Raw genomic sequence first — 21432 nt, 5'->3', positions numbered from 1 at the left:
TTAGAGGCCGAGGGAGCAATAGTTAGAAATTAACTGTGTGGTGGACGGGGGAAGATCCCTACATAACTCCAACAGAACCAAAGGCTCAGAAATTTGAACAGAAAACAAAAGTGAATAAGTGATCTCATTAATTTGGGAATGTAAAAATCAATTCAGATACACAGAGCAGATGCTTAAAACAAATAAGTCCCCAACCTTGAGCCGCAATAACAACATTGTGGAAGTTTGTAAGGAAAATTGGACTTATACTTAGCCAAATTGAACAATCATAAAATGATTACATCATATACGGACTTCTTCTCAAATGTGTTTAGATGCACATCTTTTACTTACGGTGTTTCTTCAAATGCAGTTACCCGTTCACAACCTTCTGGAGGCTCCCGCTTAAACATGTAGCTGTGGTTTGGTTTGGGAGAGGAAGCATACTTCAGGAGAGGGGAGCTTGTGCCACTATCTGTGTTATTGAAAAAGCGGAGGAAGTGACTTAACAATGTTGGTTTCAGAACCAAGACAGCTGGAATTGCAATTATAGTTTTATAAAAGTGACAATATCCATGCTTTTGTTGAACTGGCTCAGTGAACTCCAGAGGGGGAACTGCATTAATGCATATTTTAGAGGCAACTTAAGCAAAAGAAGCCATATATTTCCTAACCAAGCAGTTTTTCCATATTTCTGTATGGAACATTTCTTCTGTAGACAGCTACAAATGGAATATCCAGCATTGCCCCGATCACTGAAAACCTTCAGATATTTTTATCAATGCATGGTAAAATGTAAATTAACAATCCAAAGTCATTCATTTGGCAACACTATTTAGTTGAAAGTAATTATTTTTAGTTGAATGTAATTATTTTTGTTGGTTGACAATATCAATACATTGCTGATCACCCAACTGGATTGCTTTGTTGTCAAAGTACCATTAATAGATGCAGAAATATGGGATTAAATAAGGCCAAACTGTAGTTCAGAAAAGAGACCCTGCAAAAACCTAGAAGCATACTGCAAAAGGAGTTAGAATAAATAGTAGGAGGTTAGAGTGTGCTTAATGCTAGAGAAAAGCTGCAATAGGAATTGACTCCTCAAAAGAACCGTTATGTAAATATTGTCTTGCACTCTTATTATATTCATTTATACTCTTTCCTATGTTATTCAGGTTTTAACTATTGTTGTCCAATAGTTATTTCAGGCAGGACAAAAATGCAAAATATGCTCAGATCCCAGCCAGGGCTGCTATTGAACTATACAATACATCTTTGTCTTATGCACACCAGGCAAACATAGGATCAAGCTTGGCTCCAATGCCCATTAAAATTGAATAAATTGCTGATACTCTGTGTAGCATTACAGAACAAACGCATTACCACAATGGTAGAAAGCTACTCTCACCCGTGTGGCCATACCCTGAGTCAGCACCTCCAGGAGGGGGCAAGGTGGAAGAAAACTTCAGTTATATTTTATTACAAATGATTTAGGTGGAAAACAAATCTCCCACCTGTGCGTTTATGATCTCACCTTTGTCCCGAACAAAAAATGATACATCTTCTATTATACAAGGCCCCTCTTCCTGGCTTCCATTTGGATACGAAGGAGATGGGGATGGGGACGGATATGGAGAGGGACTACTATAGCCACTGGTCTGTTCAAGAGGGATAGGTGAGGGTTCACTCTGAGAACTGCTGCTGTGTCGTTGAGAAGGAAAGGGTGCCCTGTGCCCATCAGGTGCATCCATTATCTACAAAGCATATGTAGTAAAGAGGAAAATCAATGATTAAAGATGGAACACTCCAATTCACAGTTCAACGACTAATGAACATAACAATAGTTCTAACTTGTAGGCAAAATATTTGGCTGCAGCAATTTGAACAAGATTTATAAAATATGAACTGCTTGTATTTGGTTTCTTCACGTGTTCCAGATTCTAGGTAAAACTCTGCTGGCAGTCATCGCCACAGAACCAGCTTATCCTGCAATAACCACATTACCGGAGTACAAAATTCAAACAATAAAGTAACCTTGCCCAAAAGCAGTGTATTGGATAGATTTGTTTGGTAGCATGTTTGTTCACGAGCCTGAAGATTCAGAGCAACCACCACATCAATTTAGAGCCAACAGTGCAAGAATGCAGCATTGGCTCATTTTTCGAGATGCGTTCCTTTGTGAGAATTGATGCAGATTGATCTGCTGTTCCGCCATTGCTTGAACGGCTCCTGACGTTATAGCCACTATTCTTCCCTTAAATCAAAACAAAATTATTTAAAAATTTTTCTTTTATAAATTTAAAGTACCCAATTTTTTTCCCCCCCAATTAAGGGGCAATTTAGCACGGCCAATCCACCTACCCTGCACATCTTTGGGTTGCGAGGGCGAGACTTGCGCAGACACGGAGAGAATGTGCAAACTCCACATGGACAGCGACCTGGGGCTGGAATTGAACCCGGGTCCTTGGCGGTGTGAGGCAGCAGTGCCAACAACTGCGCCGCATGTCGCGTAGATCAACCAGAAATTAAACAGCAATTTATCTTATTACCGTCTGGCAGACCTTGAGCTTTGAAAAGATAGTTGCTGCTTGTAAATTATTGCACAAGTGTTTTCTTTGGGCAAAGTTTAAAATATGGTATATTAGAAAGGCAGTTCGCCAGCCACCAGTCCCCCGCCACAAATAAATCATGTTTAAAGGTCAACTGGACAAACATTTAAATCCATAAACTATAAAAGTTGAATTTGGATGACTAGTGATCAAATTTAGCTGAACTTGAAATTCCACTAAATATATGAGCCAGTTGGATTTCGGAATACAGAAACCAAAATAAATTATAGCAATTCCCATGGTATAATATAAAACAATGATAGGAGCTAAGTTGTGGAAAAAAATCCCACAAATAACAAAATCCCACAAACAGCAATGGAAATATATTTCTGGGTAATCGGTTTCATAATGGCATGGTTGATGTATCAATACTGACCAAAATACTGGGAGAAAGCCCAAGTTTATTTTTAAAATCTCTTCTGAAAGTTGGCACCTGGTGTTACGACACCCTGGGGTAGGGCGTGTCAATGAGCCCCCATTGACCCGGAGTTGCAATAAGTCTTAGAAAAATACGCAAGCCGTTGGCCCCTGGCTGCCCATTAATTACAGACACCAGATTTTAAAATTTAAACACAATTCCTTTTAATTTAGAACAAACTATAAATGAAATGAAATACGCAATATGCAACAAATACAACAGGTTGACCGAACCCCTTTTATGATAAATAGGTTCAGAAATAGAGTGAGGAGAGGGTAAAAGAGAGAGAGATGGGAGTAGGGAGGGGTAAAAGAGAGAGAGATGGGAGGAGGGAGGGGTAAAAGAGAGAGAGAGAGGGGGAGAGGGTAAAAGAGAGAGAGGGCGAGACTCAGGCAGGATCCAACCACCGCCTGTTACCGGGCAGAATATGGTTTTTAGGCCAATTCATTGGCCAACAGCCAATCAATTGAACCAAGTCTCACCCCATCACTCAGGTGCTGAAAAGTCTGAGTTCTCCTGTTTGAACACTAGCACCATAAACTATGTTGCAACTTTTTGAATTGCTCATTCACTCTGCTGCTCGACTTAAGACACATGTCTATTAAGCAGCCATGGATCACAATGATAACGACAAAAAATGAAGGGGAAATAAAGGAATCACCAAGAAGGACCCTTACCCTAGACAGTATTGCATTAAACTACTGGCCTAGACTACCCGCTCAGGTTTCCAGGTTAAAAACCTAAACTCATGACCTGTCTCAAGCCACAGAAGTACCAACACCACAGCTTAGTTAGTTATAGCATCAACCTCATCTCATCAGCGCTATGAGATCTTTCACACCCAATGGCACAAGGTGACAGGGCCTCAAGTTTAAAAACAGATCTGACAGACAACACCTCCAAGAATGCAACTTTCCCTATAGATTCTAGATTGTGTTCAACTTCTGTAATGGAGCTGGAACGTGCAACTATGTCCAGTTTTTTAAAAAAGTATTTTTATTCTCCTTTTTCACAATTTCTCCCAAATTTACACCCAATCAGTAGCAAATGCAATGTCAATCTCCATATCAATAACAACGATCCCATCTCCCCACCAAACCCCCAAAACATTAGCCCGCATGTTAACAAATGACAAAAAAGAATTAGGAATCACCCATAGTCACCATTAACACATACGCTCCCCCTCCTCCTCCCCCCTAATGTTAGATGTAATCTAATTCTCGAAAGTGCATAATGAATAACACCCATGAATTGTAGAACCCCTCCAGCCTTCCCCTCAGTTCAAATTTGACCTTCAAGAGTCAAGAATTCCAGCAGGTCCCCCCGACACGCCAGGGCACAGGGTGGAGAGGCTGATCGCCATCCTAACAGGATCCGCCTTCGGGCAATCAATGAGGCTAAAGCTACAACAACATCTGCTTCCACACCCGTTTCCAACCCCGGCTGGTCCGACACCCTAAATATGGCCTCCCGAGGGCACGGGTCCAGTTTCACATGCACCACTTCAGAGATTACCCTAAAAACCCCCTTCCAGTAATCCTCCAGCTTTGGACAGAACAAAACCATATGAACGTGGTTTGCACCCCCCCCCCCCGCCGCAATGTTCACACACATCTTCTACCCCCTCAAAGAGCTAGCTCATCCACGCCTTTGTAAGATGGGCTCTACATTCTACCTTCAGCTGTATCAGTCCCAACCTCGCCCATGAGGTGGAGGCGTTTTCTCCCTCCGAAGCACCTCACACCAGAATCCCTCCTCCATATCCTCTCCCAACTCTTCCTTCCACTTTGCCTTGATCCCTTCCGGCGGTGTCTGCTACTCTTCCAAAATAGCCCGTAAATGCCTTCTCCAGTCCCCCCGTCGTCAGCACCACCTCCAGCAATACACGCACGCACACACCGCACTCCATTCAAGCAACATTTTCAGGATTACGACTCCATAGATATCAGTAACCTTCAGCTATCTTGCACAAACAAAAAGTCAATGTGAGCATGTTTATCAACCATAGGAACATTGCAGCTCAATAAAAAAAATTTAAAAAAACTTGTCTGCACACACTGGTTTGTAAAAGCTCACTGGATGCTGAACAGAGCAACTGCTGTTGCTAATGTCTTCTTGCCTAGCTCAGGAAGGAAAAAGCCAATTTCAGTATACCTTGGCCTATTCCACTGTAATTCTTGCCAACACCAGCAATCAAACCAGGGACACCATCCTAGACTGAATAGCTCAGTAATGCACCACACAATACATCTGACCTTCAGTTATAAAGGGAACAAATTCTCATGCAAGTTATTTGAAATTCCAGTACAAATTCAATGGGAACGTTTTGTAGTTAGGACTGGATGTTTGCATCAAGTCAAAAAACAATGCTCAAGGGAAAAAAAAACATTCGAGTGACTTAATGAAGAGTTATTAACGAGACTACCTACCCTCAGTAACTCTTTATCTCCAGGTTCTTTAATAAACATTCCTTCAATTTCCTGATTTATTGCCTCCAAGCTGTTCCTAAGGCGTGGAATTAACTTTGTGATGGCGAGGTTTGCTGGCAGAATGGGCACAAATCTGGAAGGTCCCTTTCAAAGGCAAATTATAAGAAAAAGCAATGAACATGAGAAGTTTACAATTTTAGGTGCACACAATAGAATGGATTGTTCATCCTCAACGGATCTACACTAAACACGCACCTCTCCTTGGTCAAATATTCAAAACAAACATGCCGTTGGGAATTTTCAATGTTTTATTTTTATTAACTGTACTTTGTCACTTAATATCAGAGGGCAAACTTAATCTAACAAAATAGTGTTGTATAATTAAAATCTCATCAATTCAAGCAGCATCAGCTATTCACTGAGGCAGTTAAACAAAACTGTAAAAGATAAAAGACATGTAGTTTCCTGATACTTTTTAAAATGCTGTAAAGGCTGTGTGGACTGACCATCGAAGTGGACAGCAGAAGAAAATGTGAATAAGGCGGCTGTTGGGATCTTATTCGCCCTCAGTGCTTACTTTATTTCAATTTAAAATAAGTGGCAACTAGAAATCTCATGTTACATTTCAGTATTAAATGCACACGGTCTACAGCAGGTAGACTGATAACACGTTAGCCAACAATGCAGGTCCTTCAATTATTCAAGCCCTGCCCTTAATAAGATGCCAACAGAACAATATGAATTTCGTTCTCCAGTTGGATTCAAGACATGCAACCACCCCTATGATCATGTTCAAGACTCAGTCAATAACAACCATAGTAGGGTACAAGTTTGATGCACAAGCAATTTCAATTACTACTGTCTTGCGCATACCAAATCTGGACAACTTTTGTCCGCAAATAGCATCTTACCTGCTGCAACACGCCGATAGCAGCATGATCTCCATGCAGAGGTGATTGGCGCTCTTTGTCCTTGCTGTACTTCTTACTTAGTTTCGTGCGTTGAAGTTGCTGTCTGAGCTTTGCAATCTGGTCAGAGGCCACAAAAGAAAAAAAAAAGTTTAAGAAACATTCTTCATTTCAACAATGCTTTTACTACATCCTTCTTTACATGGATAGTATTATAAGAGAACAATTTGCAATGCACGAATCAAATCAATGTTTTCAATATTCAACTGTTGTGTTCTGTGATGTAACTGTTGTAGTGATGTATACAGAACATATAGTTGATTAACTATGAAGTTGATTTAATAAACATGTGGACAAGGTAACTAAGGAACTATACAAGACGATGGCTACTAAGTGAATTCTCCTGGAGCTACTCTTAAGTGCAACTGTCTTCTTGTACGTCTTGCTACCAACTGCCCAGTGTCTTGAGTCAGGTGATAGATCTCTATCGCCACCAGCTGGTTGGAGGTTGCATTACTAACTATACAAAGAACTGTGACAGGCAATATCAAAACATGTCCCTTCCTCTGAAACTGTTAACACTTGTATATAAATATAACTTTTACAAAATATGATCTGCATTGTCTTTTTACACGTCATATATACAGGTGCACCTGTGCTTCACACAACATGATCTGCCTGATGAACATGTCCCTGGTGCACAGTTTATTGAACATGCATGACAACATTGCCATGCTAGGATGCCAAAGAAGGCCCTACAAAATCCAGGAGGGGTCTAGCCCTCCCAAACCTACAATTCTACCACTGGGCGGCGACGGCCTAGCGAATAAGGGGATGGATCAAGGAGCCAGAAGCCGAGTGGGTGCGTGCGGAAAAGGCCTCCTGCGTGGGGACTTCCCTCCTGGCCCTCGCCACGGCAGCACTCCCATCCTCACCCAAAAAACACTCCAGCAGCCCGATGGTGATAGCCAACCTCCAATCCTGGAACCAACTGCGGCAGCAATTTGGCCTGACCAAAATGTCGGAAAAAGCAACCATCTGCAACACCATAGGTTCACACCAGCACTGACTGACGCCACCTTCAAAAAGGTGGGATAGGACAGAGGGACACTGACAGTCAGGGACCTATACACGGACGGCAGGATCGCAACACTGGACGAACTGACAGAGAAATTCCAGCTAGCCAGGGGGAACAATCCAAGGTATCTACAACTCAAAAACTTCCTACGAAAGGAGACAAGGACGTACCCACAACCGCCACTACTGGAAGAACTACTGGACGAAAGCATACTAGACAAAGGAAACTGTAGTGACACGTATGACCGACTGGTAAAGAGGGCCGACACCGTACTGGACGCAACAAGAAAGAAATGGGAGAACGACTTGGGGATTAAAATAGGGTGGGGACTACCTCCACCTCCACGTGCGCAAGGCTCAGCCTGACGCAGCTAAAGGTGGTATATAGAGCCCACTTAACAAGAACCCGTATGAGTAGGTTCTTCCCGGAGGTGGAGGATAGATGTGAACGGTACCAAGGAGGCCCAGCCAACCACGTCCACGTGTTCTGGTCTTCCCCCAGACTTGCAGGGTACTGGACAGCCTTCTTCGAAGCAATGTCCAAAGTGGTGGGGATGAGGGTGGAGCCATGCCCGAAAGTGGCTTCGGGGTTTCAGACCAGCCAGATCTATTCCTGGGGAGGAGGGCGGACACCCTTGCCTTTGCCTCCCTGATCACCAGCTATAGAATCCTGTTCGGCTGGTGGTCAGCAGCACCACCCAAAGCTTCAGACTGGCTGTCCGACCTCTCGGAATCTCTCCAAATGGAGAAAATCAAATTTGCCATCCGAGAGTCAGGCGACAGCTTCCACAGAACGTGGAAGCCATTCACTCAATTGTTCCCGGACCTGTTTGTGGCCAACGAACAAGCATAAGAATAGCCAGGTAGCCAAGAGTCGGGGGAAAGTAGCCAAAGCATAAGAGGTAGAGATAGACTAGGTTTTGGGGAGGGGGGGGGGGGAAGACAGCTAAACCTCAGAGGAAGGAAAGGCAAACCACAGGAGGCCGGGGGGGGGGGGGGGGGGGGGGGGGGGGGGGGGGGGGGGGGGGAAGAGAAGAAGAGGAGAAGGGACAGGGAGCAAGAGAGGAGAACCAGGGAGGTGGGTAGGGGGAGGCAGGGAAAATGACAGCCGGAAGGAAGGCACGGGATACGATAACAAACTTGGCATCTCCAGAAACAGAGAACAAGGAGAAGACAGGCAAAAGACAGGAGAAACGGCTGAAGTGGATGTGAGCGCAAGACGACAACGGCAGTGAGATACGTCTGGGAGAAGCAAGTGACAACACCAAACACATTCGAGTATTGCCCACTGTAATTGTTTCGCCAGCACCCAAATGTGTATTTACCTCCCCCAGTCTCCACCCCCAGCTCTCTCCCCCCCCCGCCCCCCCCCCCCCCCCCCCCCCCCCCCCCCCCCCCCCCCTCCCCCCATAAACAGTCGCCTACTTGTGTTGTAAATAATTTTGCCAGTTGTGCAGAGTTGCTGCTGTTGAGCTGGTGCACAATACCCGACCAGTTATTCTTATTTTATTTTTTATGATGACTTTTGTTTTGGTATTTTTGGGTGTGCCTATATGTATATATTTCTTAGTGTACATAACAGTAAATATACTTTCAAAAACCCAATAAAAACATTTATAAAGAAAAAATGACATCGTCCCATTGGTCTTCTGAACTTTTATCGGCTGCTCGATGTTGCTTTAACTTCCGCAAGACCTGTTTTCTGGCGGGTTGTGTACTATCAGCGTGTTTGGCCTTTTGACATGATGTGTCCAGAAGCCCGGTTTTCTTGCTGTTCTCTTTTTACTGCAATGATTCTTGCTGCATTGTCGTACGCTTTCCGGCCGGTTGGCCACGTTGCCAATGCCTTCCTCTTCAGTAGCGCAGGGGCGACCCACGGTATCCTCCCCTTCCTGCTCATGGGAGGACTCTTGACCGCGCCTCTTTTTCTTTTAGCTCTGTGGCACACGTCATGCCGCTGGACTGTGCCACGCGACTATTTTCTTGTGGATCGTCTGCTGTGCTGGCTGATCCTGGCTCTTGCTCTACCATTGCTGCTTTAGCTGGACCGATAGTTTTGGTTGATCCATGGTTGCGCCCATATGCTGAGTTGCATGCCCATCACCGGGCGAAACATCCAGTGTCGACATTTATTTTTGGATGACTGTGCAGTCAACTTCAGGAGCAGTCTGCAAAGCCTCGCACTCTGGGTTGGCTCAACATCCCTAATGTTGGTTGCTGCTCCTTCATTTTGTGTTTGAGCCCCAATTGGTGGCTCATCCTCACTTGATAGGACAAATTATGGGTCATCTTTTGCTGAAGAGCCGATTAGTGGCTCATCCTCATCTGATATGTTTTGTGTGTCTCTGTGGAACTACACCCAAATGTAGTACATTCTAGCACGTCTCTCGGTAGAGTGGCCTCGAGTTTTGGGGAGCCCACTGCCGGAACCATTTTGTGTGCAGTGCCGATTCACCATACGCCTCTGGAACCAGTTTCTCCAGAATGGGATTATTTCTTTAGTCATCAGTCTGTTCGCAGTTGAATTGCTGTCATCTGATGCGTCTGCTACTGCAATCTCACTCTCAGCCTCTCATACGCCATCTTCTAGCGTTCACACATCATTGTGCTGCGCAGCCTGGGAGTTTCGTGTGATTACCTCGTCACTGCCGCCAAATAAACTGAATAGATTTTCATAGTCTTCTTCTGGTTCAGAATCGGATTCTTCTCTTTTCTCATCATAATCATTGTCATCATGATTATCATAATGATCACCATCGTCTAGCGCTCGTAGAATTGTGTGTTCATGCAAGCGACCAATTTCCAAGTCAGTCGTGGGTCTTGCTACAGAACCTTCATCCAGCTCTCCATGCTCTGGAACTTCAGGAGGACTAAAGAAATGGAAGAAAGGCCATTTGGTACAGTTTGCATAACTGTTCTACCAGTGGCCCGTCCCTTATGCTTCTGCTTCGTTTTAATGGTTTTCAATGTGACATTTTTTTCATTCTTCAAGTCAATCCAGCACCCTGTGCAGTCCGTGATTTGAAAGACAAAAAATTCTGACCCATCAGGATGCGACTCCATCTGGTAGGTTTTTGTCAGTACCTCATTAGTGAAACTCATTTGGCTCAAACCTGAACTTGAGTGAAGCTGTCCAGGATCTAAACATCGTATGTTTACAGGCTTGTAGATGCTTTAGGATATGCATATCATGCTCCTGTATCATGCCACTGAGCAAATCTTCATCTTTGAAGACTTTTTTTTGTTTTTTTTTAAATAAATTTAGAGTACCCAATTCATTTTTTCCAATTCAAGGGGCAATTTAGCATGGCCAATCCACCTAACCTGCACATCTTTGGGTTGTAGGGGCGAAACCCACGCAAACACGGGGAGAATGTGCAAACTCCACACGGATAGTGACCCAGAGTAGTGATCGAACCTGGGACCTCAGCGCTGTGAGGCAGCAGGGCTAACCCTCTGCGCCACCGTGCTGCCCTTCTTTGAAGACTGTTAACCAGAAATCTTGAATTTATTTTGGCTGTTCCATCGCTTCATCTGGTTTGCCATCCTCTATTTTAAATGTTGTATCTCATCGGATAACGGTGACATTATATCTCGTTGCCCATCACAATTATTCTCGGTCGCAGCGCTGCCTGGAATGTACAGCCGCTCAAACTAGGTCCAGGGCCTCACACTCGTCCTCTTCTATGATGTACTCGCATTTCGTGTCCACAATGGAAAATGGAATGTGACTTCTGTTGTGAACCCATGCTTTGAGTTCACATACACCCTGCGTCTCAATCTCCTTCCACTGTAGTCAATCAGTAGTCTCATTTGATTGACAGACTGAGGTTGGCCCTCGCTCTCGTGTCGAGCTTGCATTTTATCAATGTGTTCTTCAGCATCTCTGGAATTGTCCATCTGCCTTCGATGGTATCAGTTTCATTATCACTATTGTCTCAACTGGTCAGTAAGACTTCTTCACTTTTCAGAGTGTCCTTGGTGAAATAATAATAATAAATCATATTAATGGAAAACTGTTCTGCAAGGAACATCTCATCAACTGCAGGATGCGAAAAACATTGCTTGGCAAAATGATGCTTGGCAAAATGATTTGTACGGCCACACTTGGAACATACTTTCCCAAATGCTGGATATTGCTGTGGCCCATGACAATGGCTGCATCGCAGGCACAAAATGGTGGACCCGATAAAATGACCGCCTGCTCAGAGACCACGATTTTAAAAAATAAATAAATTTAGAGCACCCAATTAACTTTTTCCAATTAAGGGGCAATTTAGCATGGCCAATCCGTCCAACCTGCACATCTTTGGGTTGTGGGGTTGAAACCCACGCAAACACGGGGAGAACGTGCAAACTCCACACGGACAGTGACCCAGAGCCGGGATCGAACCTGGGACCTCGGCGCCGTGAGGCAGCAGGGCTAACCCACTGCGCCACCGTGCTGCCCTGACCACTATTTGTATTGAACTGCGTCAGTGCTGATGGCGCTGGAGTCTTCATCTAGATTGGAGCCAAATGTTTTGTGGTTGAGCGTACTGATCTGCTGAGCAGCCAGCTCACTCGAATGGCAGATCATGATAGCGTCTTCTAATCTAGGCCCGTCTTCCTGCAATAATCTCGCACGTATTTTATCATTCGATATCCCAAACAACATCTGGTGTCAGATCGATGACTTAAAGAGTACTAAAATTGCACCACTGCGCCTTCTGCTACAAGTCGGTTACAATGCTATCTAAAGATTTGCCTGCTTTTTTGGTAAGCGTACAAAATATGTATCGTTCAAATGTTTTTTTTTTTTTTTCCAGAGAGCAATGCCAATCAAAGTACTTTATCACCTCATTGTAGCTCTTGCTTTCCTCTTCGCGAATTGTATTGTTCTATTGCTTGAGGACCCACTACAGTGAGCAGCAACGCAATACGCATTTCGTCAGGTTGCCAAGGATCTTCAACATAGAGGGCTGGATTCTCCGCCGGTGGGATACTCCATTTTGCCAGCAGCCCAGGGGTTTCCTGACTACTTGGGGTTGTCCCACAATGGGAAACCCTATTGACCAGCCGGCGTAATAGAACCTCCCGCCGGCGGTGTGAAACAGAAATGTGGCACGGCAGGGCAGAGAATCCAGCCCAGAGTCTAAATTGCTGCTCGAACACACTCCAATTTTCATCTGCATTACTTGATTCTTGAAACTGGTGAAGTGTCTTCAAATCTTCCATCTCTAACTTCACAGTAGTTTGTTGCATTGAGTCCAGATGGCCATAGTTCACCAGGTCAGCGGAAGAACGAAAAGCGAAGATTCTTCGGCATATTTCACCCAGTCTTCTCCGTTGTTACCTTTTAAGTGTTCCATACTCCTGGTACCATATGGTGTTCTGTGATGTAACCGTTGAAATTATGTACATAGAACATATAGTTGATTAACTGTAAAGGTGATTTATTAATAAACACGTGGAAAAGATAACTAAGGAACTGCTATACAGATGATGGCAACTAAATAGAACATAGAACAGTACAGCACAGAACAGGCCCTTCGGCCCTCAATGTTGTGCAGAGCCATGATCACCCTACTCAAACCCACGTATCCACCCTATACCTGTAACCCAACAACCCCCCCCCCCACTTAACCTTACTTTTATTAGGACACTACGGGCAATTTAGCATGGCCAATCCACCTAAATGAATTCAGTATATTTCTCCTGGAGCTACTCTAAGTGCAACTGTCTTCTTCTGTGTCTTGCTACCAACTGCCCGGTGTCTGGAGTCACGTGATAGATCTCTATCGCCAACAGCTGGTTGGAGGTTGCATTACTAACTATTTGCACAACTCTGCACAGGCATATCATCACACCAGCATTTAAAAAGATACCTTACAGAAGAATGGCTAGGTAGCCCTAGGCTTGGATTATAACAGCACAGCAAAAGTGAAGCAAGGAACTCCATAATAAAAACAAAGCGCTGGAAAACCTCAGCAGTGTGAAGTATATATGGAGAGAGAAACAGAGCAAAGGTTTTGTGTCAAATATAACATGATCGGAGTCGGAACTGAAGAGAGAAAATGTGATGGGTTTTATGCTGTTGAAACGGCGGTTGGGACGGTCAGAAAGAACAAAAAGGGAAAGTCAATGTTAGGTTATGGAGACATTAGGTGACAAAGATATCACGGAACAAAAGGCAAAGGGAGTGATAATGGGTGTAGTAAAGAAACAAGGCATTGGTGCAGCGTTAATGGCAGAGTAAAAGGACAGTTTATTCTGAAAGTAAAATCATAAAAGAAGATAGATTGGCACTTGCCAAAAGGAAATTAGGGCAGATTTTGTAGTCTAAAGTTTTTGAACTGAATATGGAGGCCAGAGGGCTGTAAAGTGCACAATCAGAAAATGAGGTGCTGTTCTTAAAGCTTGAATTGGGTTTCACTGGAACATTGTAGCAGGCAGAGGGCAGAAATGGGAGCACGAGAGCAAAGTGGCGAATTAAAATGGCAGCATCTGAAAGGTTGGGGTCATGCTTGCAGATTGAGTGAATCCGCAAAGTAGTCACCCAGTCTGCAACTCGTCACCCAGTCTGCAACTGGTCTCCCCATGTGGAGACCACATTGTGAGCAGTGAATACAGCATATTAAATTGAAAGTACAAGTAAAGCTCTGCATCACCTGGAAAGGGTGCCTTGGACAGAGAGGCGAGGGGAGAAAAAAAAGGGCGGGTGTTACAATCCTGACATATTTGTCCTTATTCAGCCGCAATGTTCCAGCAAAGTCCAACACAAGCTTGAGGGACAGCACCTCACCATCTATTTGGGCACTTTCCAGCCTTTTGGACTAAATATGGAGTTCAACAACTTCAGACCATGAACACTGTCCTCAATTTTGATTTTTGCACAAGTAGAAGTCTGTATCTTGTTTTCACTGTAAGAAGTCTTACAACACCAGGCTAAAGTCCAACAGGTTTGTTTCAAGTCACTGGCTTTTGGAACACTGCGCCTTCCTCAGGTGAATGAAGAGGTAGGTTCCAGAAACATATATATGGGGGGAGGGTGAATGTAATGTGACATGAATCCAAGGTCCCGGTTGAGGTCGTACTCATGTGTGCGGAACTTGGCTACAAGGTTCTGTTCGGCGATTCTGCGTTGTCACGCGTCCTGAAGGCCGCCTTGGAGAACGCTTACCCGGAGACTGCTGAAGTGCTCCCCGGCTGGAAAAGATCATTCCTGCCTGCCGATTGTTGCGCAATGTCCATTAATCTGTTGTCGCAGCGTCTGCATGGTCTTGCCAATGTACCACGCTTCGGGACATCCTTTCCTGCAGCGTATGAGGTAGACAACGTTGGCCGAGTCGCATACGTATGTACCACGTACCTGGTGGGTGGTGTTCTCACATCTAATTGTGGTATCCATGTCGATAATCTGGCACGTCTTGCAGAGATTGCCATGGCAGGGTTGCGTGGTGCCGTGGTCGCTGTTTTGAAGCAACCTCAAACAAACCATTGTTTGCAGCAAACTACCCAGCCTTCAGAAGAGCGACCACGACACCATACAATCCTGGCATGGCAATCTCTGCAAGACGTCGACATGGGTACCACCATTACACATGAGAACACCACCCACCAGGACGGCAGCGCAAGGCAGGTCTAGGCTGGAACAATATCCTATGCATTTCTGTTACCAGGAATGGTTTGAGTGCTTTCCAAGAACCCATGACATCAATAACAATGCCCTCAGGTATATTTTGTCATCTGTTGAAAGTCAGAAATACAGCGAGATGCATTTGGCTGCTTCTATGAACAAATTGCATTTATGCAGTAACTTATCTAATTTCAGAAAATCTTCAAGAGCTTTAAAGCCAGTGAAGTATTTTAAGGGTAGCTGCTGATGTAGTGTAGGGAAAGGAGATGACCAAAAAACTGTAGCCAATTAAGTGGCCAGATATCAGTGAGCGATCTTTCCCAGAATTAAAATTATGACCATAACACCATGAGAACTCCCCTGCTCATCAACAAATAGTGCTATTTTTACATTTACCAGAAGGGACACACAGGCCTGGTTTAATGTCTCAGCTGAAACGTGGGATCTCTCATAGTGAAGTACGCCCTCAGTACAGCTGTGAAGTATCAGTCCAAACAATGTGTTCCAAGTCTCTGGAGCCACCACCTTCAAGGAAAATTAGGGATGATTAACCAATGCTGGTCTTGCCAGCGATGCTCACATTCCATGAAAGAATGGGGGGGAAAAAAGTTTCAGCCTATGACTTGTTGACTCGGGTGAGGATGCTAACACTGAGCTCAAGGTGAATAACTATGGAATGTCTTGATTTGTGTACAACCAACTATTTTTCCCCACAAACAATTAGCGCACATCCTGCTGGCTGTCCTTGCGATTGCTTCTCCAATGAGTATGTACAACTTTGGATTTTATACAAAAGTTTTGGTCCACTTGGAGTTCTTTCTGTGTCAGCAATGTTGAGACCGTGGTTTGTATGTGTGATGAAACGGATGAGAGGACTGCCAGAGGTTTCCAGTTGATCACAACAAGATTTGATTTTTAAACAGAAATCTATGTATATATATTTTAAATCAATCCAATTAATTTGCCTCACTTTCCCAAAAACATTTTCTCCCACAAAATCCCAGACCTACCATCATTCCATTACATCACATGTCTCCTCCATGTTCAGGCATTAATGTATGCATACGCAGTCATATCCATCTCCTCCACTGGAGAAGTGCCTTATGACCACTTGACAAAAGTGCTCTAGGCAGCCAGAAATAAATAAATTGCATTTGTATAGTACCTCCTTATATCTTTCAAATATCAAAGTACTTCACTATAATGAAATGCTGAGAAGTGCAGTCAATGTTCAACTGAGCTTGCTTTGGAAACAGATAATTATAGTTCAACTCCCTGGATTTCCTTGGAAGCAGTTTTAAAAATCAATTCATAGTCTCACAAATATGTGAAGCGTCACATTAATCTCAAGAGAAAGGGAGAAAAAAAAACCTGGCATTCATTGCTCAACACGCTACATGGAAGCAGCCACAATACAGATATCTGTCAGAGCAACCCACAGTCCTAATTGCTGCAGTTAACAGACTCCCACTGGAAATATTTTTGGAGTGGAGGTGATAAAATAGTCATTACACAACAGATTTCACGGCCTTCGAAGATTTCAGTCATTGAACCAAGACAGATGGTAATAACCAATTAAATGCTAGCCAAAGTTGCCCATAAAACAAATTGGGTGCATTGCCCCTGCTGTTGCAAGGAACATTATTCTACATAGTTCTGTGAAACAGACTAGCCATGCTACTGAACTGTACCCATTTGTTTAATAGATTTCTGGTATAAAAAGAGACTTGCCAAAAAGTATTTAATGCTTTATTATCAGTCCCATGCAGTTGCGTGAAATCACATTGCTGTACTGCTCTAAGCACTGGAGGGATTTTTAATCCAAGGTCATTCAAAATGCCCAGATCAAGCAATTGTTAAGTAAAGCAATAAGCAACGGGCAGGAACATTGGCTGTAGTTTCCAAAATAACTCAGACATGGCCTATTTTGGTTGACCAATTTTGCAAGTTGCCCTTTTGACTCAGGGCCACGTAAAAAAAAACAAAAGTTCCAAGTCCTCATCCACAGAATTGCAAGTCATATTGGGGACGATGTATTAATAGACCACATTGCAGGGAAACTATTTCGGGCCTCACACAGCCAGCAGGGATTATTTGATCCAGCAAGAAATTGGAAGGACTTACTTCCTCCCAAGTGCAATCATGTACCCCAGTACACAGATTAACCACGGTTCAAACATATGACCCATCATCAACAAGGCACAGTGTCACAAAGTTGACTTGCAACTGAGAACATTTAATGCTCAGGGTCACTAATTTCTAATACACAAGAATGAAAACGAGTACCTTGTGCCCCTCAAAGCCAGAAAACAAACTGAACGCTGCACAACACAAATACAATAACCTTTTGCAAAGGTTAGATTCAGATTGTAGTCACAGCTATTTCACAGAATCATACAGCACAAAGCCATTCAATCCTGCTTGTACTGGCTCTTTCAAACATCTACTCAACTAGCCCCATTCTCTTGCTATTTCGCTATAGCCCAGCAAATGTTTATTTTCAAATATTTATTCAATGCCCTTTTTGAAAGTTATTTAATTTACCTCTACCCCCCCCCTTTCAGACAGTGAATTTTCAGATCATAACTCAAAGGGTTGAAAAATAAATTCTTACTAACCCTCTGGTTCTATTGCCTAGTACCTGTGTCTCCCCGGTTTACTGACCGTCCTTCCAATATAAACAGTTATATTGTGGGTAGCACGGTAGCATAGTGGTGAGCACAGTTGCTTCTCAGCTCCAGGGTCCCAGGTTCGATTCCCGGCTGGGTCACTGTCTGTGCGGAGTCTGCACGTTCTCCTCGTGTCTGCGTGGGTTTCCTCCGGGTGCTCCGGTTTCCTCCCACAGTCCAAAGATATGCAGGTTAGGTGAATGGGCCATGCTAAATTGCTCTTAGTGTCCAAAAAATGTTAAGTGGGGGTAACTGGGTTATGGGGATAGCGTAGGGTGCTCTTTGTAAGGGCCAGTGCAGACTTGATGGGCCGAATGGTCTCTTTCAGCACTGTGAATTCTATGAATTACTATTTACTCCATCAAAGCCCTCCATTTTAACCACCTATTATACAATTTCCACCCCCAACCCCTTGGGAAGAGTTCCAACCACATACCTGCGCCATTACCAAGAATGCCCATTCCATCTCTGTTCATCTGCTACTTGAAACCTTTATGTCATACCTTTATGTTACCTCTAGACCTGACACTTCCACTGCACGCCTGGCTGGTCTCCCACACTTTATCCTCCAAAAACCAGAGGTCACCCAAACCTCTGCTGCCCATGTCTTAACTTGCAGAGTCCATTCCACTATCACTTTTTTTGTTCACTGAACAACATTGGCTCCCAGTCAAGAAACATTTGACTTTAAAATGCTTGTCTTTGTTTAATGCCCGTCCCCATCTCTAATCTCTGGCCCAAAAAGCTTCAGAGATATTGGCATTCCTCTAATTCTGTCCATATTATAATTGCACTACCGTAATTGGCCATGCTTTCTTTTGCTTAGGCCCCACGCTCTGGAATATGCTCCTTCACGCTTTTGCCTATCCACCTCCTTTAAGACACTTCATAAAGTTTGACCAAGCTTTAGGTCATCTGACTAATTAACTCATTGCGTGTCATGCTATGACAGCTTATCATAATGAAATGTCTGCAAATAGTTCACAAGAGCATTGTAAAACAAAATGGGTCACCCAGCCACAAAAGCTTGGTCCAAGAGTTGGGTATTAAGGAGTAAGGTGGAGCAATTATACGTTGTTTTATCATGCTCCTGTGAACTGTCTTGGAACACTTGACGTTAAGGCATTATACTTTGTTGAACTGTATGCTCAAAACAATTCCACTACTCTAGTCTCTCCAAATAACTGTAACCTCTCCATGACAATTTTCCCAACCTATTCCTAATATGTGAGCTGATACGTTCATTTAGTGTAGTATTTCAGTATGTACAGGCAGATGATAAACATTAAACCTGGGTGGCAACAATCTCAGAGCCACAGCAACATCAATTCTAGTCTCACCTCTTTCAGCTGATCTGCACTGCCCCACGATGCAGAGCGTTTGTGAGAGTTTTTCCTCTTCAGGCCTATCTCATGCCAGGTGCTAGGAGTCTGAAAGCACGAAGAAACCCTTTGATTAAAATACTCTGCCTGCTGCTTGAAATGGAACAAAAATAGCATTTAACAAATAAATACAAGGCCAATTTGTTTCTAATCACAGCGTTCTGCCAGACCAAACTAAAGCTGTTCTGAGCACATCTTTTCTCCTAGACATTTAAGCTGCATAAAATTCCATAGGGTACTTTTATTCAAGGTAAGATATTCCCGTTATGTTCTGTAGTACAAAAGTTACAGCACAAAAGCAATACTTCTAACTCAGCTTTGCCACTGCTAAACTAGTCACTTGCAGTCTCAAAACAGAAACAAAATAATGGGGTTTGGAAGGTTATATTTTGGACGTGGTTATTATTGCCCCACACAACCATCAGAAAAAAGTATGTCTATGGACTTCTTACAATGGTAGACACAGGGGCTGAAGTAACTCCTATGTACACCTGAAGAAACTGAAGCTCTGGACACAATATCCTGATTTGGGAATTTCTAGGCATGGTTCATGTGCCATGTCCAAGGAAATGTGATCTGCATCTTCATTTAAAACATAGTTGCCCTGATTTTGGGGAGGGGGTTGGAACCTGAATAGGGCGAGTAATTTGGCAGTGTGCAACATTCCAAAATGGATTCTGTTCACTTCTATACTCCACATCTGTTGCAGGATTTGTAATTTGCCCATAATGTTCTGGTCACAATAGCCATGCTGACATGATTACAGTAACAAATTTTGTGAGAAAAGAAGAAAATCTGTAATTTGTAAACTTAAGACAGTGATTGATTCAAACACTGGCCAGGACTCAAGATGAACATTAAATTACTAAACAATCTATTGATCAGGGTTAGCCTGGCTTTTTTCACATGTCTCTAGATTTTGTCGAGCGTGCCTGGTTTCTTAGATTTCTAATTAACAGTTTCAAGTGCAAATCCCCACAGAATGCTGACCATTATACACTACCCTTATTCCTCAAACTGGTTGGGCAAATGGGCACCACTTTTAATCAAAAATAAATGTAAAACTTTATTGTGTTTCAATTCATGCTACAAATGGCTCAAGAACCTCACTAAAAAAAATGCAGCAATTTTAAGTCAAAACCTAGTATGCAAGCAATGTGAAACACAGATTATAAACATTCACATAAAAAGGTAGGCACACATAAACCTATCCTGTTTTCTTATTCAAAATAATGTGCATGAATACAGGTTATCCATACAAATTAGGCATCTTCAAAAGGTTGGGTGGGCAAACAAAATTTTCGTTAAAGCATTCAGAAGTTGTTTAAAGAATTCTAAGTTTTAACCATTGCATTGTTGGCCTCTAGAAATAAACAGTAGTGAATATTCTACAAAGGCACGCATCATTAAAGTCTTTTGATTGGGGGGGGGGGGGGGGGGGGGGGGGAAGAGAGAGAGAGGAAGCAATGAGACAGCGGGAGAGAGGAGATTGTGCTGCTGCAGCAACTTTGGACTTGCTTTACATAGCAATTTCCTCTCCCAACGTGTACTTTGTAACAAGATAGGAAATAAATGGAAAACACACCTGTTGAAAGGTAAACCAAATCCTGGATGGTGCTTGGCAGTGTCCAAAACTAGTACAGAATATACCTACATGATTGAGACACCATTTAACTTGGCAGTTGCAGACTATTTCAATCACGCCAACCCCCAGCGTATCAAAGCAGATGACCAAAACCAACCTGGAATTCTATTTACGGAAGTTTATTTCATGCTTTCTGGCACAGACCTACTTACAATTCAACAAACTGCAAATTGGGATGTCTCTTGCTGTAAAGGGTTTATAACCAACAACCTTCTTCATCCGTTGAAAATTTATGTATGTGTTTCTGATGAAGGTTTAATTACTCAAACAAAATTATGGGTATTAATCTTTTAAAGCAGAGTTTCCAAAACCTGGTTATCAGGGACAGAAGCACAGAGTTAAGTTTCAACTTGTTTGATCACAGCAGATATCAGCCAGAACCAAGAAAATATGCAGATCAGCAAGGAACTTACTGGCCTGGTGAAAGAAAACAAAAACAAAAAATGCTGCAAAAACTCAGGTCTGACAGCACCTGTGGACAGAGAGAGGGAAACAGAGTTAACATTAAGTTGGTATGAGTCATGCAGACCAATGTTAACTCTGCTTCCCTCCACACAGACTGGAGTTTATCCCAACTTCTGTTTTTGTTTCAGATTTCCAGCATCTGCAGTTTTTTCTTTTTATTTGTATGGTGATGGTACGGATGGGCCAGTGATTGAGTGGCTGCCAGAGGCAATGCCGCCTCTTCACTCAGAGCG

General features: G+C 43.3%; 1 protein-coding gene across 3 annotated transcripts in view; it reads right to left on the bottom strand.

Moving 5' to 3' along the window:
• Window positions 1-21432, bottom strand: part of LOC119954445 (glucocorticoid-induced transcript 1 protein-like) — a 72456-nt gene that overhangs the window by 6357 nt on the left and 44667 nt on the right. For 2 of the 3 annotated variants that reach the window (XM_038779659.1, XM_038779660.1), the window contains exons 3-7: window positions 19048-19137; window positions 6347-6463; window positions 5436-5579; window positions 1514-1733; window positions 334-454 (exon numbers count right to left, since the gene is read on the bottom strand). In XM_038779659.1, coding sequence (XP_038635587.1) covers window positions 334-454; window positions 1514-1733; window positions 5436-5579; window positions 6347-6463; window positions 19048-19137 — 692 coding nt within the window. The remainder of the gene's footprint in view (window positions 1-333; window positions 455-1513; window positions 1734-5435; window positions 5580-6346; window positions 6464-19047; window positions 19138-21432) is intronic. The other variant, XM_038779661.1, reaches the window with a different exon arrangement.

This window comes from Scyliorhinus canicula, chromosome 19, assembly GCF_902713615.1.
Source record: "Scyliorhinus canicula chromosome 19, sScyCan1.1, whole genome shotgun sequence".
In the NCBI taxonomy this organism is placed as follows: domain Eukaryota; kingdom Metazoa; phylum Chordata; class Chondrichthyes; order Carcharhiniformes; family Scyliorhinidae; genus Scyliorhinus; species Scyliorhinus canicula.
This window is presented reverse-complemented; position numbering and strand designations above follow the sequence as displayed.